Source organism: Chaetura pelagica, unplaced genomic scaffold, assembly GCF_000747805.2.
Source record: "Chaetura pelagica isolate M959 unplaced genomic scaffold, ChaPel_1.0 scaffold105, whole genome shotgun sequence".
NCBI lineage: Eukaryota > Metazoa > Chordata > Aves > Apodiformes > Apodidae > Chaetura > Chaetura pelagica.
This window is the reverse complement of record NW_009953393.1, coordinates 1,158,556-1,176,599: the sequence shown is the minus strand read 5'-3', so window position 1 is coordinate 1,176,599 and position 18,044 is coordinate 1,158,556. Positions and strand designations below refer to the sequence as shown.

At 37.0% G+C, this 18,044-nt stretch overlaps 1 protein-coding gene across 1 annotated transcript in view; it reads left to right on the top strand.

Annotated features, from left to right (window-relative positions):
- The window catches only part of FREM2 (FRAS1 related extracellular matrix protein 2), a 135,347-nt gene that overhangs the window by 80,432 nt on the left and 36,871 nt on the right, over window positions 1-18,044 (top strand). The window contains exons 6-7 of the mRNA XM_009998366.1: window positions 731-856; window positions 1,764-2,015. Of these exons, the coding sequence (XP_009996668.1) occupies window positions 731-856; window positions 1,764-2,015 (378 nt within the window). The remainder of the gene's footprint in view (window positions 1-730; window positions 857-1,763; window positions 2,016-18,044) is intronic.

The window sequence follows — 18,044 nt, the reverse complement described above, 5'->3', positions numbered from 1 at the left end:
AATCCCAGTATCAGCATAAAACTCAGCAATTTGTTATATGACTATAAAATAATTAAAGGCTTTAACACGCATTTTAGCGTTGGGGTTTTTTTCCCCTCAAAAATCTATCTGACCTTCTTTGGTCTGATAAATTTTAGGGCACAGTTGCTTTCCAGGCTCCACTGACTGTATTGGCTAGGTCTCCTTTGGGTAGAACAGGAGTGTAGACATGTAGCAAGCTCCTATCAAACCTCTGTCAGAGTAAGATAGCAAGGGCTCAATCTTGCATCCTCAATGCCAAATGATTTTCATGGTGGTCTTGAATCAGTGTGTTAACAAACGGCCTTGCAGAACCACTCTGCCTGTGTGAGAGCTATGCTGTTGATATTTCTGTGCTTAACAGTTAATAATGAAATACTATGGAAATAATAAAAATATATATCCTGTGGACAAGTTCTCCAAACACTGTCTTGCACCATTAACACTAGATGAGTAAATTAGCCACATTAGACACTATTTAGTAAGGATTTTTTGGTTGAGACCCAGTGGTCTGATTTTATTTTCCATTTCTGAAAGACTAAGAAACTCTACTTCTCTCACCCTCCAAGTTTTTCTTAAAATTTAAACAGCATTGCTGATAAGTAAGAGTTATTTGTCGCACTTTAGAATATGCTAAAATGTTCCTAGCCAATTTACAGGTGACAGTATCAGGCCATAAATCTACATAAACAAATGTGTCTGGTTTTTGCAGAGTCGACTGTCTTTATTCCTCAGTCCACCTATACTATTGAAGAAGATGTTGGTGAACTATTTATTCCAGTCAGAAGAAGTGGAGATGTGAGCCAGGAACTGATGGTTATCTGCTACACACAGCAAGGTAACAGAATCTACTGTAGAAAAAAAAGGGAAAAATGGAAAAAAGGCAGAAAAGCAAAGAGAATTGTTCTGTTTACTGTGTAATAAAATAGTTTGTAACTCTATTAGTTACTCTTCATCTAAATATCTTCAGTCTCAACTGGAAATGTCTTTTTCTTTGCAATCTGTCTTAGATCATTTTTGAAAATTGTAGAAAAATTATCATGTTCCAAATTTATTCTGCTTGTTAGGAGTTGAAGACGATCTATGTGCTTTATCTTTATGCAAGATTTTTATATGCAGCCCAACATATTTGAAAATCATCAGAACTGAAAGCACTGCAGTGATTGCCCAGGATGTCCTTTAATTGTTGTACCTTGAGAAAAATGGAGTAATATAATATTGCTTATTTGTTATCCTTCTCCTTCCTCTATCTGTCAGTCTCTAACTGATTATATCCACAAAGAGCACGGGGTCTCCACCCCTCTTCTTTTATTGTTATTTTTCATCTGGAGACATGAAGCAATATTTTTGTTGAGGTGATCTGGAATAAAAATATTTTGTTTTCATCAAATTCTATCTGTTTATAGTTAATTTCTTGTAATTTTTCTTGTAAAATATACTAAAGGAGTTCATTTGCTGTCCTCACAGGGTCTCCTTTGTCAATCTGTGTCTCTTGTGATAGACTACAATATTCCTTCTGACTGAAATCTGGAATGAATTTGAGAAGCCATGTGCTTTCATTGCCTCATATAGCAGAAGTAGTTTGTCCAGGGACCTCAGAAATGTAGCCTGGTCTGAGGTTTCAGCCCGTCTTATCACCTAAAAGTAAATAGAAATTAAAATACAATGAGAACAAGATTTGGTGTCTGTGAGGATACCATTCTAACCCTGGTATGTGTGGTGACTGTTTTCCTTTTATGCCACAGGAACAGCATCTGGCACTGCCCCAACCTCTGTACTTTCTTACTCTGACTACATCTCCAGGCCTGAGGATCACAACAGCATTCTACGTTTTGACAAAGACGAAAGAGAAAAAATGTGTCGGATCGTCATCATAGATGATTCCTTATATGAAGAGGCTGAGACCTTTGATGTTGTGCTGAGCATGCCGATGGGTGGGAGAATTGGTGCAGAATTCCCAAGCACTCAAATTACCATTGTACCTGACAAGGATGATGGTAAGACAGCATGTAATAAAGTGATATTCCCAGTCCAGGACAAAAACCACAGCATCACACTGAAATCAGCATATAGAAGCTGGATTTTTGCACTTCATCCTAGTGCTTAAAACACATGCTGCTTTCATCTGGAGATGTGAAAATACTATTTGAAAGCTATGTGGGGTTTTTTTTAAGAGTTTAGGATTCATATCTGATGGTTTGAGAAAACCACATGAGCAGTTTAGGAGTGAGGGAATGCACCTTTCCTGTCTCTCACAATTACAGGTGTGATCCAAAATGTTGCCCTGCACGAGCAACAATCACATGTGTGATTTTGAGGTTGTGTGCACAAAGCCCTCAGACCCATTATGCATTATGCTCCAGAAGGCCATATCAGAGGCTCTGGTGGACCAGAAGCCATCTAGCTGCTGTGAGGCAAACTGGATTCCTTCTGATTTGATGCTGAATTTAAATTTCTGCCTAGAAGTGTCCACATATGCTTCCTATGTCTTTTTCATAAAGCAAAGAATCAAAAGACAGTGACGTTGCTTTAGAAATCCCTTTTGTATGGAAATACTAACACAATAATGTCCTTTGTTCAAGTGGTCAATAGCTTTGATATATTTCATTGAAAGGGACATTTCTGGTGGTAATTAGAGAGAGGTGTGTTCCTAACGAAGAGTAGAATGAGCACACTGTATTACCAAATGCTTTGAAAAGTACATGGAAATATAATTACAACCTCAAGCTTTTCTTTCAGTGTCTATAGCACTAATGTGGCAATGCTTTTTCTGGGAGTGGTATCAAAAAGTTTTCCTGGTACAACTCCTCATTTACTCATGGAGTTTGGAGGCTGACACCTCAACTGCAGATTCTGTGAAAGGAATACTGATAAGCTGTTTTAGTCCTTTCTATGAGGCCATAAACCATGTATTGTGACACTGTGATATTTCCTAAAGACTAATGGGAGGAATGATATAGTACAGTACTCTTTGAAAATCTGATGCCAAGATAAACTGTTATTATCAGCACAGCGATTTCTCCCTATTTAAGGATATAAAAGGCAGCTCTTAAAAGCAAGAAGTTGACACCCATCTAATTGCATTGTAAATACTCAATCTGCCTGAAATTTCTTAGGTATAATCCTGTGACAGATGTGACTTTGTTTTCATGGTGAAGCGTTTGAGTAATCATGTAACATCAATGAATGCAGCAGTTGTGAAATAACACTTCTTGTAAAGTAAGATATCATATATGGAATGCAAGCTGAAATATGTGTATCTGGGTTTGCTGTGATAGCAAATACAGGCTTTTGCCTGTATGTTTTTTAGGACAGTTTGATTTTTTAAATTATTTTAATGAATTCATAACTTTTGTTTGTAGCAGAGCACAGAACATTGGGAGAGTAGCTATAAAATATCTATATATCCATGAATAAGCTGGAGATATTATGACTGCTTAAAATATATACTGAAATTTTGAAGACTGAGGAGAATGTTTCTGCAGGAGATTATGAAAAACAGAGATGAGCTGATATTAGGGAATCTCAACTTCAGTGGGAACCTCAGTGCCTGGGAGGGAACAATATTATATACTTCTTGTAGCATTTAAAATAAGATATTGTCATTCGTAGGCTTATACAGTAATTTTATCAGTAACCTAGACTGCCTTTAAATAAGAAATTATGGAAGTTAATAAATTACAACATAGTATAGAACTTTACAGTTTATTAAACTCTCAGGTGTTACGGAAGTTAACAAGAAATATCCTTTAACACTGCCATTAGAAAACATAAGAAATAATTTATTTCATATACTACCATTCAGTTTTAGGTCTAATATTTCCTGTTCTTATGAGCAGAACTTGCCTCAATGCTACAAACTTTTAAACTGGAATTATTTATTAAATAATAATAATCTTATGTGATTTATAAAACGAGCACTCATGGGGAAATGTTTGTGACATTGGAGTAGAACATTTTCTTTATGTAACAACTGAAACATCTGCATTTGTTGGTAAGACCAAACGATATTTTGGATATTCAAATATAAGGGGGCTTTGAAGGATAGGTTTGGATCATTTTTTGCAAACATTGATTTGTCTTACTGCACCCATGCATATGTCATACTTGAAATAGTGTAACAGAATCCTTGTTTTACTTTCCATGTTGGTGGAAAAATTCCAGAGCACTCAAAAACTCACTGACAATACACTTGACCTTAATGTTTTCTACCATGAGATTTTAGTTTGCACAAAAACATAATGTGTGGTAACAAAAAAGTCTACATGCATTTTGTTTTATCCGTGGTCTGTGGGGCTGCCTGTTCTATACTAAGCAGAGTACAACCTATAGAGTAGGTAAATTATAAATTATATATGTATGTATTCACACAATCACATACATACGTGTATGCTTATTTCAGATTGTGTGTATGCACACAAATGTATTTAATGTGTGAGCAATTTAACAACCTGGCAGTCACAGCTGAAATTCAGCATAAATAAGCAGGGCATTTTAAGCAGTGTTGGTTATTTGTTATTGTTTACAGTGTACAAAAAAAAAAAATCAGTAAGTTAAAACAGTATCCTATGCTAAATGAAAAGGCATTTTCTTTAGCTCTTATCAATAATTTAGAAATGCCTAAGATAAAAGTTGTAGCACATACATAATAGTGTATGAGCTACAGTAATGTCATCATACTAAATTCTTTAGTCCAGTTCCGTTTTTTCACTTCACATCTACTGATACAATTTGGTCATTGTTTGTTTAAATTCATCTTCTACTTAACAAAGTTTCTTTGGACAAATGTCACAGTTGTGATTTCTCCAAGTACTGTGACTGGATTAACAATATGCATTGAATTCTTCAGGTCAAAAGATACAAGCAGCAAAGGTCAAAGTTTAATAATACTACATGAGATCTTTCCTAGGGAAGTCAAGTCAGTACTAGCAACATTACCTTATCTCCTCTGGCATGCAATGCAAGTTAATAAGGAAACATTCACCATCAGTACCTATCATCAAAGTATTTTCTTCCTCTTTTATTTCTAGAGAAGGCCCCTAGGGTCTAACTAAAATAGCTGAGTTGCTATACAATCATGACAATAAACAAAAAGTAAAAGAGGTGTGGTCAAATTTCTAGTGAACCAGAGTATATTAAGAAATTCCTGGCAACTGAATGCTTTAATTGAGAATTACACATTTGTGCAGTGCTGCTAAAGCATAATCGGAAAAAAATCATGGTATGTAGAACATGCACAGGTATGTATATGTTGAGAAATGTGATTTTAAAACTGGTGCTTTAGTTGCGACATTTCTTACTTTGGAAGGGACTTTTCCTGATAGGTCCTGAAGTTGGAGATAGACACAATAGATGAAAAAAATTAAGTAAATGGAACACACAACAACATTGTGCATGGTAATCTTGGATTCAAAGTTACAGGTGCTGCTACCATTTAAGCACAAAAAAATAAAAACATAGATCTATGTGAGTGAGAGGTAATAGTAACTAACCATGAACCACTGGAAGAAAAACATGCAAAGGAAATACCCATGCAAATCAACCCCTTTTGAAGTAGCAGTAATCTCACTCGATACACATTTAGACATGTCATTCCTGCAGGTTGTGCCAGGATCCTTCCATAGCTAATGAAAACAGAGATGTTCTCCCAGGATCCATCCTATCCTAGGAGAAGTTTCTAAACTGTTGAGATCAATTACCATATGTACGTTGTGCATCTGAATGCCTTGATTTCCGGCAGTACGTATATAAATTCTACCCTTAGAAATTTAATTTGCTGTCCAGCCCAAAGTCATAAGCACTACTAGGCATGAAGGAATGAATTCTTTATCATTTTGTATTAAAGCAGCTCCTAGTATGAAATGCCATTAAACAACAGAGATAGGTGTCTATTCCTGCTTCATGAAATAATTATGGTTTCTAAAGAGGAATCTAGCTGAAATCTAAAAAAAATTAATGCTGAAGAGTATTTCAATAGGTATTTAGAAATTCAAGACAAAATAAAAACAAAACAGAACAAAACCAGCAACAAATATTCAACTGTTTTCCATAAAAATGTGATTTTTTTTGTTGCCAAATCTAGTCAGAATTGATGCCCTGAATACTTTTCTTCAAGTCTCTCAAGGATCAGAAAAAGAACAGAAATCTCTGAAGAATTTTAGGTCAGCTGATTGTCTCAGGACATACCTATTCTGCATGGAGAACAGAGCAGCATAAAGCTCGTTTGGAGGATGCACTTTGCATAATCGATCAATATTTTGCATCTAGGCAAAGGGAGTTAAGGTTGTTGTGCACTTTTCATTCCCTTTGGTGACAGGAGTACTGTAGTTGAGTCTCAGACCCTGAAAACACCCAGACCCCAGTCTTCCATGAAAATGCCTTAGTCCCCAGGCACTTAGCAACTATTCAAGTGCTGTTTTTCCAATTGAAGCTGTGACTCTGAAATAATTTCAGATATATAGAGAAAAGATAGGATCAGACTCTTTTGTTAGTGCTTACTTGGAAATGAGGAGCCTGTAATTTGATTCCAAAACTAACAGCATTGCTGTGTAGTTAGTAAGAAGTTTTAATACAAAATGCTTTAGACCTTGCAACAAGGCTTGCAGGCAAAGCTCTGCTCTCCCTGTTCAAATGTTTTGATTGCCAGGCTGCTGGTTTTGAGTCTTTATTACTTACTCTGTTTTGTATTGTGAGCCAATTTTAAACTCAGTTTGCAATCACATCTGGAAACCAGAAGGGAAGAGATGTGATGAATGCAGAGCTGAAGTTTGCAGCTAAGAGGAGAAGGCTTACAATTATTTTGCTTGCTTCAAGTTTTATGCCAGTGCTGTCTTCTGTAGTGATTTTAATTTAATTCCATGCTACTGTATTTAGTGTTGCCATGAGAGCACACAGCCTTACAGCCAGTCTGACAAAACAGTCATCTTGCCTTAGTGGAATTGTTGAAGCCTCATGCTGTTCACAGCAGGAAGTAGATTAAATACATTTGTTCCACTTCATTCACCTTAGATGGGCAAGCAGCCATTCAGACTTCTTCTTGACATTTCTACATCAAGGCTGGAAAAGCAAAGGACTCAGATTTATGGTGGAAGTTTGCTAATAATTTTCTTTATACCTACTCAACAGAATCAATCAGTCACATGATAAAAGGTAGCACTATCTGGGAATATTTTGCAGCTGAGTAAACTGGATCATACAGTTATGGTATGATAATGCAGAAAGCCAATGGTAGAGGTCAAACAGAACAAATTAGTTCTTTAGTCTTCTGGAGATTTCTTTAAAACACTTGCTGCCACTTCCCCTTCAATTACTCAAACTTTGGAAATCCTTAGACTGTGTTCTGGAAATCAGTAGCCATGAGCACTTGTCCAACTTGCTTGGAGTAGTAAACTCCATATTGGTACTTACTATCAATAGCCTGGAAAGAGGCATAAAGTCAGCCCTGCAATGCTACACTGTAAGTACTTGCTTTGCATTAAGTCTCCCAGTAGGCCTATACTATCTTAACTTTCAGTGTGTGTACTGAGCCGAACGTCCAGCTGATGAGGATTAAATATTCTATTAGTGGCATGTTTTTTTGGAGGGATGTCCTTATCTCACAAGACTATCTGGAATCTTCTTATTTCCACTGGCCTCTGCAGCAGGCAGTCCAGTGTGTCTTTCTCACAGCATCACAGTATGCCGTAACCCTAAACTGAATGAATGGTTGGTTGGTTGATCTTGGTAGTTAGTATTGATCCAATTTTGGTTACAAACAACAGTGTAGGCAGAGCATGCATGCCCAGTTTTACATTGTGTACTGGAGTCATGATTTGGCCAAGTATTCTTCACCATTCCCTGGGAATGAAGAAAATAACAAATAGTTTTTCTTTATTCCTCTGTACAGCCATCTTTCACTACTTTCTCACTTTTCTATTTTTATACTGCCTGTTGGTCTGATGCCTCCAGCACTTCTGTGCCACTTTTTAGTTCTTTTCTCCTCTCATTAGGTAAAATCTATATGTGACCCCTCCCTTTTCCTTGGTCTATGGCAGGTGGCCAGTTTGGCAAGTAATCAAGGGAAAAAGTGGAAGACAGCCAATTTATGACACATGTTACACTCTCAGTTTTCTTACTTGTAGTTTCTCATTATCTCCAGTTCAAAAGAGTGAAAAATGTTCAATTTATGATGATAGCCTTAAACACTTTGGAAAGTCCCTGTTTGCTGTCTATCACAGAAATAAATTAATGTCATACCTTACAGTAGGACATTCTCTAAAGGCACCAATGTGCATTTATTATTTGCTTTTCTAGCATTATCTTTCACTGACAGATTATGTATATGTATATACAGGTACACAATCACACATTATAAATATATATATATATATATGAACTACAGATGTTGGATTAATCTCATTTTTGTGTAGCTACTTCATAGCTGGGCATATAGTCTAACCTTGTTATCTAGGCTAATTTAATAGGTAAGGAGGTCTGACCATGACCTCCAGACAATACTTTGTCACATCTGTTTCAGATGGCACCTTTGCAGTAGAGGACTCAGCTGGTGGAGCAGCATATATCTAAACTTTCACTACTGCAGGTTCTTAAATGTTTTGACTTACAAACACATTATTCCAGTTCTATGTGAATTATAGTAGTATTTCTAGGATAGTGTTGAAAACCAGAAAACAACTTTTGAGTTTTTTACTCAACATAAAATAGCTGATAAGCAGAAGGTACAAAATTAAGTGAACTTTAGGAAACTGTTACTTTCTGAATCTACAATGAGTTAAATAAGATTGGTTTCTTACATGTTCACTCAAGAGTACATTGAAAATCTTTCTCTCTCTTGTGTTCCTGTAGCATGTTATATTTTTTATGACTTTGGTCTTTGCACTACAGATCTTATATTTATTATAATCTGTTTGAAAATGCAATTAATGCCTAGTAAACCACTCTAAAGTAATAATTTGTTCTTCATTGCTTGCAATTGTAGGGAGTAAGTTTAGTATCCTAGAGAGTGCTCTGCGTGCTTGAGATTCAGATCATCAAGTTGTGTAGGACATCTTGGTGCATTCATTTTTCCTAACATTTCTTCAGAGCATCTTGCTTCCTCTGAAGCTCCTTATACTGAGACTTTGCCATTTTGCTCATCAGTCTTTGAAGACCCAGAGGACACTGAACAACAAACTAGTGTCCACCATTGGGCTTTAACAACATTGTTTCTCATTTTGAACATGTAAATCATCATCAGGCAACTCTCTTTCCTCCCACATGAATGGAGCTAGAAATCCAAAAGAGATAATTCAAGATCTTTTAACGTACAGCAGAGCATGTTTTCTGTCATTAGAGCTCTGCTTTTGTGGTCAGAAAAACTGGCTTTTGTACTATGTCCACTTCTTTCTTCTCTGCTGATTCCCATCCTCAACATTAGCTCCTGTAAAGGTAGCATGGAAGACCTCTTGCATATTTTTCTTGTCATATTAGAGGGCTAAATGTGTTCTCATTGTATACAAGCAGAAAAGCTGGTAAAAAAAAAAATTCTGCCACTTAAGCCAACTCACAGACTCAATATACCTGGCATGGTGACTGAATAGTAGAAGTGAAAAAATCTGAAGTCAGAACTGAGGTGGTGTCTTTCTTAGCCTCTCTTGTGATATGGTCAAGATGTCTCCAATTCAGAAAAGTCTGTATACATATAGGCAGAAAAACAGATTTTATAACTATCCACAACAATGGATAGGGTCATAATTTTCTTCCTCAAATGTGGTACAAACTGTGCCAGAAATTGTATCCGAACACCAACAGCCCCCAGGAAAACAATGTCTTTTACATTTTTTGGTTATACTATTCCTCTTCTATGCACCATTTGTAGTAATGATAGTAATAATAATAGCCCTTCGTCATTTATTCTTCAATTAAAGCAAACACATTTGCTCCTTTGATAAGACTCGGATTTGTAATGAGTTTGATTAAACTTAATTTAACAGCCTCACTTCTGTACCTGATAAGACCATGGAACAGATCCTTTTGGAAGATATGTAGAAACATGCAGAAGACAGGGAAGTTATTAGGGACAGCCAACATGGCTTCACCCAGAGCAAATCAGGCCTCACTAATCTAGTGCCTTTCTGTGATGGATTGACTGTATCAGTGGACAAGAGAAATGCTACAGATGTCTACCTAGACTTCTTCAAGGCCTTTTGCACAGTCTTTCCCCCCCTCCCCCAACATTCTTACCTCTAAATTGGGGAGATACGGGTTTGATGGATTAACCGTTAGATGGAGAAGAAATTAGTTGGGTGGCCTCATCCAAATGGTTACACTCTATGTTTCAATGTTCAAACAGAAGACACTAATGAGTAATGTTCTTCAAGGATCCATACTGGAACCAATACTATTTAATATCTTCACCAATTACATAGGCAGTGGGATTTAGTGCATCCACAGTATGTTTGCAGTTGACACCAAGCTGGGTGTTGCAGCTGATAGGCTTGAGGGAAGGGATGCCATCCAGAGGGACTTTGTCAGACTTGAGAAGTGGGCCCATGCAAACATCATGAATTTAAACAAGGCCAAGTGCAAGGTCTGTCACATGGGTCTAGGCAATCCTCAATATCAGTACAGGATACTGTTCCTCCCCTGCACAGAAAGACTTGAGGATATTGGTGAATGAAACATTGGACATGAGCCAGCTATGTGCACTTTGCAGCCCAGAAAGCCACCCATATCCTGAGCTGCATCAGAAGTGTGTCCAGCAGGTGAAGAGAGGTGATTGTCCCCCTATTCTCTACTCTTGGGGGCCCTCACCTGGCATACTGCGTCCAGCTCTGGTATCCTCAGCACAAGAAAGACGTGGATCTGTTTGAGTGGGTCCAGAGGAGAGCCATGAAAATTATCAGAGGGGTGGAGCAACTCTCCTATGGGAAAAGGCTGAGAGAGTTGGGGTTGTTCAGCCCAGAGAAGAGAAGGCTTATTGCAACCTTTTGTTATATAAAGGAAGCTTTTAAGAAAGACAGAGGGAGACTTTTTACCAGGGCTTGTATTTTTAAACTGAAAGAGAGCAGATTTAGATTGGGCATAAGTAAGAATTCTTTTTTATTATTATTATGACAGTGGTGAGACAATTGCCCAGAGAAGTTGTGGTTTCCCTGTCACTGGCAAGTGTCCAAGGTCAGGTTGGATGTGGCTTTGTGTAACCTGATCTAATGAAAGATGTCCCTGTCCATTGACAGGGGTTTAGAGTAGATGATCTTTAAAGTCCCCTTCTGACCCAAACCATTCTGTGATTCTGTGGAAAATTACTCTTGAGAAAGTGCACAATTTAGATTTATTTTTGTCTTTGTTATGTCCTTTTTCTCAAAGTCTAATTGCTTTCACTGCGTTGGGAGCTCACCCATTTTCAGCATGTATATACTTTTGTGAAGGTCCAGAAATTATTTGTTATTGAGGTTCCAGAATTTCCCCACCATTTTCCTGTGAGCTCTCATTATCAAACAACAAAATGCTTGTTTATCATTCAGAAGTCCTACCTAGTGCTACTTGCCAACCGCTGGAAATCTAAGCAGAGAACATCGTTGTCATCACTATGACTTCAGGCTTCAAAATCCTAGAGATCAAGGTATATTTAAGTGGATGATGTTACAAAGTATTACGAAGAAAACATTCATATAAGGACCTATTGCTATTTTGTGGTTATGTTTTTTGATATGAGTGATGTAAGTAGCACAGCTTGGAAGAGAAAAATTGAAAATATTCTTCTGAGAAAACCTCTGTTTTTGCAAATGCACTTATTGCACACAGAACTTTCTACAGATTGCTTTTTCTGCAAGACCTGGTAGTAAAATAATTACTTAACTAAAATGTGAAAAACATACTTAGAAATTACTGCATACTCTTATCTTTATATATATATGATTTATAAAATGCTGCTCAGCTTCTCCTACCATTTGTGTTTCTAGAAGTCCTCACTTCATGTCTCACCTATGAATCACTGACTGTGAGCTCCCTCATGCTTGGTCTCCTTGTGAGGTACTTTGTGTGTGGTATATTTAGATACCGCTGCCAAGCCTTCCCATTTATCTGCCTGCCTTAGTTGTTACTGATGCTTTTTCCTGGGCCTCTTACAGAAAAATAATTTCATTCCTTTTAAAAATAGTACATGTAGAAGATTCTGAGTTAGTTTCATGCTCTGTGGGAGGTCTAGCCAGTAGTAAAAAATATGGGAAAGTCCGATGGTTTCTGCAGGTAATACCATCACATTTGGCTGTGTCTCCAAAATCTAAAGTGGTTGTTTCTTCAGCTATTAGTCTTAATATTTTTATTTTCATTGGTAAATGAGGCAATTGTCTGCATTATGGAAGAGTTTGAGCAAGTGATTGGAACTTGATGTACTTGTAGCAGGAAAAGTCTCTTGGTCCTGTCCTCTGAATCTGAACACAGGAAGGGTCCTCTAAGACCTGTGGTAGTTCCAGTGATATCAAGGACTGTAGGTTGTATCCTGGAGTGTGTGCAATGATCATAACAATGCTACTTCAGCTAATCAATATTTTAACGTGTATGTTATTTCATATATATGTGAATTCAGTATTTTGCAAAAGTAACAGTTATTCTCACCAAATCAAAAAGTGTGCTTCCAAGAGAATGTAGTTTAGGACAGTCAATTCACTCATTAGCCTTTCTCCTGAGATGCCAGTTGTAGATGCGAGACAGCTTAAGACTCTTCATTACCATCTCGTACGTAATAATTATTAACTAATTGTTGAAAAATTCATCTTCAGTTTAAAGACACATGTCTTGAAAGAGATGAGTGCAGCATGGCTTCATGCACTCAGATGTCTTCACTCTCTGTGATTCAGACTTACTCTGTAGTTCATCTAGCTATTGCTGAACCATTACAAATTGCAACCTGACGTTAATCAAAATCAGAATTAGCCCAGTTCTTCAGGCTGTAAAGTAAGCTGCAGGCTGTCCTTGTAGCAGGGATGGGACTGACAAGAGAGGGGAAGAGTAGTTGACCAGAAGCACTACACTATCACTGTAGGCATCTTCCTGCCACCCTCAGTCTTGCAGCTGGGTCTATACTTTGCTACTTCCTTTGCTGTCCTACTTTGCTCACATTTTATTTTTCCTTATTCATGTAGCAGAGAGGTTAGAAGTGCATTCCAGGCTTGCTAGGCAGGTGCTGCTTGTGATGGTACTGTGTGTAGAGAAACTGAGGCATGGATGCACTTTAACATAAAGGGTGAGTTAAAATGTAAAAGGTATATACTGAATTAGTATGTATCATAAATTAATTAAATGTGAATCATATATAATGTTGTCCATAGCAGTTATTGATCTCCAGCCACAGTATGTTACTCTACCAAAATTTCTGGGTTAAGTTGCCTAAAATGAGAGTAATTCAGTGATGAACCATTCCAGTCAATGTATGGAAATTCCTTTGTATATTAAAAAAAAATTAAAAGGCATGTATTTTTCTCACAAAATAGAACTAGGTTTAGTGAAGGTTGCATGGATTGAAATCTATCCTGTTGTGTTTGCAGTATCCTTAAAAAAATCATTGTAAGTTGCTAGACAAAAATGGGTGTTGAAACAAAGGGAAATGCAGATATTGTTTGTGTGAGATAATGTGTGGCAATTTATCTGTAACTAGTTATTTTGATTCTAAGGTGACTACTTTTTGATTGCAGAAGTTATGACAACAGTGCTAAGAAGATGAAAGCTGTTAAGATTACAACATATGAATTTGAAAAGTAATCTGTTTTGACCACATCAAATAAAAAGCTATTGGCATTTGCACAATAGGTACCTGCTCCAGAACTGAGCTCTGACTGTAGTCTTGACCCCTGTTTCTGCAGCATTCAGCAAAAATAAATGACTTGGCAAATTAAATTGATTATGCTAAATGCAAGCTCAGTTGCTTGCAAAGCTTAAAGTATGTGTAAATAGCTGTAGAATAGCACTACCTAGTTTCACATGTTAAAGTCCTCGTTGTTAATACCATAATATAAACTTTTTGTAATGGACAGTTCTCAGCTTTTCTTATGTTTCCATTAATATGCATTTATGAGAGAGATGATAGAAGTTTACTTTTACTGCTGTTAAACAGTGAATGCCTATTCCTTCTCAAATCTAATGGAGCTCTTGTTCTTAACTGCTCAACTCACCCACTTCACATTTGGAAAGGTGGAGTCTCTTGTGTTAAATATGGACTCAGCAGCTTAGTCATTTAATGGTAGCTGTGGCACTGAAATCTGAGTGAGCATTGTGAATGGATATGTGTATTGTCTGGGTATGAGCTGGATAAGGTCCAGACAAAATCTGGCCATTTTTTTCTGTTATGTCCAAGCTATCTGGCTGTGTTAACTTTTAGGGCTCATTACTTTGGACTCAGCATTACACTAGCACATCTATCAGAACAGGCTGGTAAGCTTACAAAGCACTGCTTTGTACTTTCCACATTGCCACAACAGTTTCTGCTAAGTGGCAACTCGTAATGTTCACATCATAACTTTGTTTGTACCATGCATGGAAAGAAGGAAGGCAAAAGCTTTTAGGAATAAACAGAGTAACAGCACTAGAAAAGATCAGGTGTGAGTTCAGTTTTAATCACTGTATCTCCTGGTTCCTGTATCTAAATATGTCAGAGTCGCAGATCCTGTTTTCATCCCTCCTCTCTGGAAGTGGTCAGAGCCAGGTTGGATGCAGCTTTGAGCAGCCAGGTCTAGAGGAGGGTGTCCCTGCCCACAGCAAGGGTGTTGGAACTGGATGATCTTTAAGGTCTCTTTCAATCCAAACCATTCTATGATTCTAGTTTTTCTCTCCTCCTGAGACTATGTAGATATATATAGATATATGGGTATATAGATATATATCTCAGTGGAACTAACCCGCTCTTTTGCCCTGTCCTTCCAGAGCAGATTGTAAGGATATCTTTTTAAAAACAAGAGCCTCCTTGGAAGTAAATATTTTTATACTATCTCATTGATTTTCTGATAGGAGTTCAAAGATAGACCTATTTCTAACAGCATGAGAAGTGTGTTTGTTTTCCTGCTTGATGACTGACTAGTGCTGTAGTTGATACATGCTCCTGGCTGTTTAAGTGCAAAGGCAAGAAAGATTTCATTTCTGCGCCAAGAAGCCTGGGATTAATGCTCCTAACCTTTCTCTGCTGATTACTGTAACTTCATACCAGTGAAATCTGTGGGTCTGAACAGAAACAAAAAAACAAAAAAAACAAAAAAACAAACAAAAAAAAAAACAAACACAAAAAAACCACACCTCTAAAAGAACTTTTCCTTTTATTTCTACAAGAACAACCATTAAATTTGCAGTGGTCTCTCTCTTGAGTGATTACTGGATTAAAGACCTGCTGTAAGTGAGCCTGCAGTCATTGAGCAGAGTGTTTTCCAGCCATGACCTGAGAGAGACAATGCTTTCCCTGTTAGCAGCTTGGCTTTGCTACCTTCCCCTGGGGAGCTACTAACACAGCTTACAGGAAATGAATTTATAAAACATTTGTAAGGATTTGTTTTCTGGGATGGGTAACCATGCAAAATGTGTCTTTCATTGAAGATACATATCTCAAAACTGTGAAAAACTCACTGGAGTACAAGTACTAAGGGTTTAGGTATTTTTGTGTTTGGCTGTGACTACAGGAACGAATAGTGCATGAGAATACTTAAGCAGCAGCAGTAAAGCAAGTATTACAATAACACTACAAGAAACCAACATAATTTCCTTTTACATTTTCCATCTAGTTTAAGTTCCCAGTGTAGTCAGGGCATAGAAGGGAGTGCTTCCAGATCTCCTAAGATTTTGCTCACTGCCACTCCACCTCTCTTTCCATATGCTTGTTATGCTCCTTAACTACCTGGAATTGCCTATCCTTGTCCCTGAAAACTGAGAGAAGGCAGGCTGTGAATGTGAGTACCTCTCACTTTAAGTGAGACTTAAAATGAAATGGAGCTAAATCCAGATCTAACTGAAATTGCCAGGACATCTTTACAGAGAGAACTGGATTATAAAATCGAGATTAGATTTGGGTTAGTATGCCAAACCTTAAAAATACTTGTTGATGAAATTGCATGTATTAGATTTTATGGTGTTTTAACTACTTTTATTTAACCATTGGCACATTCATAATTGTTTATTCATAGTAGACATTCTGTACTTTTAACCTCTAGAGGCTGGATGAACCTTTGTCCGTCTTGAGAACTTTAGATCATCGTATGTCGGAAAAGGCACATTTCTTTGCTGATCTAATACCCAGTTCTGAACTCGCATCAAAGTTAATAGTATTTATACAAAAAGGTCCACACAGTGTATCCTATTCACCTATTAAAAATGTTTCAGCTAACAGCTTCACAGTCCCAAGTATAAATGCAACAATTGACAACCTGGTCCCTATAGGCAAATAACATAACGTTGTGTTACATTGTGTCTGCGCGTATGAACACGCACACATTTAAAAGTGCACATAATGTTAAATGAAACAAACAAACAAACAAGAACAACAACAACAAAACAGTCAGAACTTAAAGCCTTTTCATCTACCAAAGCTAGACATTTGTCAAGTTTGTCTTTCACTCTGATAATGCTCGATGAATTTGCACTATTATTTAGTACGTTCAGTTCCATCAATTTGTTACAACCCATTATTTTAGTTTTAGTAGACAGAGAGACAGCTGCATTTGCTTTCAGTGATTTCAAATATTAATGGGCTCTGTTGCCTTTTTTTTTTAAGAATTTATTTTGTCAGTTGTGAAATACAGGAAAAATCTTGAAAGCACAAGAGAAAATACTTTTAGATAAAACTTCTGATTTATGCAATATATGTATGCAGTTCCAGAATTCTTAGGAATTGCTGCCATCTCAGATAAAATTTGGACTTATTAATAACTATTTTTTATTACTGCTGGTTGGTTATAATTAAAATCTTATTTTACATCATTCAGCTTTCTATATAATGAAACAAGCCATCTACCACAGAAGAGATGGTTGCCGCCATACACTGTGTAGTCAGTCAGATTGTCCGCAAGTACTTCAGATAAAGCTAGGTATTTTGTCTGCCTGGTTATTTTACAAGCCTCTCCAAAACCTTCATAACACAATGTTTTCACAGTATTTGGCTTTATTGAGCTCAGTTGTAGTCCAAAGCATGTTCTTCAGTGCCAAAAAGTTTGTTCCACTGTAGTATAAATCATAGGTTTACCAACCTACGTATATGCTTAAGAAAATATGGCTGAATCATTAAAATGATGGGCCCAACTTCCACTGATCAGTAAAAAGGCTTACTTGTAACTTTTCTGTGTGTTAGGCATAGCTATGTAGAGCCATAAACTTTTCCAGTCATTTCCTTTGGATTTTTTCGTTTTTTTAAAACTTGATGAAGGGGAAGTATTTATAATGCCACTGAAAGAGCACTGATTAATTGCAGTGCTCTTTGTCAATTTAATTCAAGCTGGCCATATGCTGTATGGTATTTTCAAGTGCATTTGTGATATTGTAACCTCATTATTATAATAAATTGTCAATAGGTGAAATAAGAAAATTGTGATGAAATGGAAAAAGAATTTGTGTAGGTCTTCAAATTACATCCCAAGCGTTGGGGAAAGCAAATATGATTTCTGCTGTGCAGTGGGAAAACTGAGGCACTGGCTGTGTGTGCTTACTCCTGTATGTTTGAAACAGGAATGGAAAGGATAGCAAAGAGGAGCTGGCGTACATCTAGGATTAAGCTGTCCTTAAGCTGGTTTGCTTTGTGAAATTGCTGTGGGCAGTAAAACTGGAAAAGGGAGGAAAAATTATTAAAAGTATGTCTGTTAAGAGGAATAACACTTAACCTCTTTTACTTTTTGTTTTTATTTCTTATAAACTGTGGAACTCAAATATTAAGGTCAAAGACTATACACATTCCAGTTTACATGAAATAAGATTGACTTTGTTTTAAATGGTAAGTGCAGGGAACTAAAATTAAGTATTTGCCTCTTAGATTACCTGGAAAACATGTCCAAAAGCAGCTGCAGTTACATACCATGTTC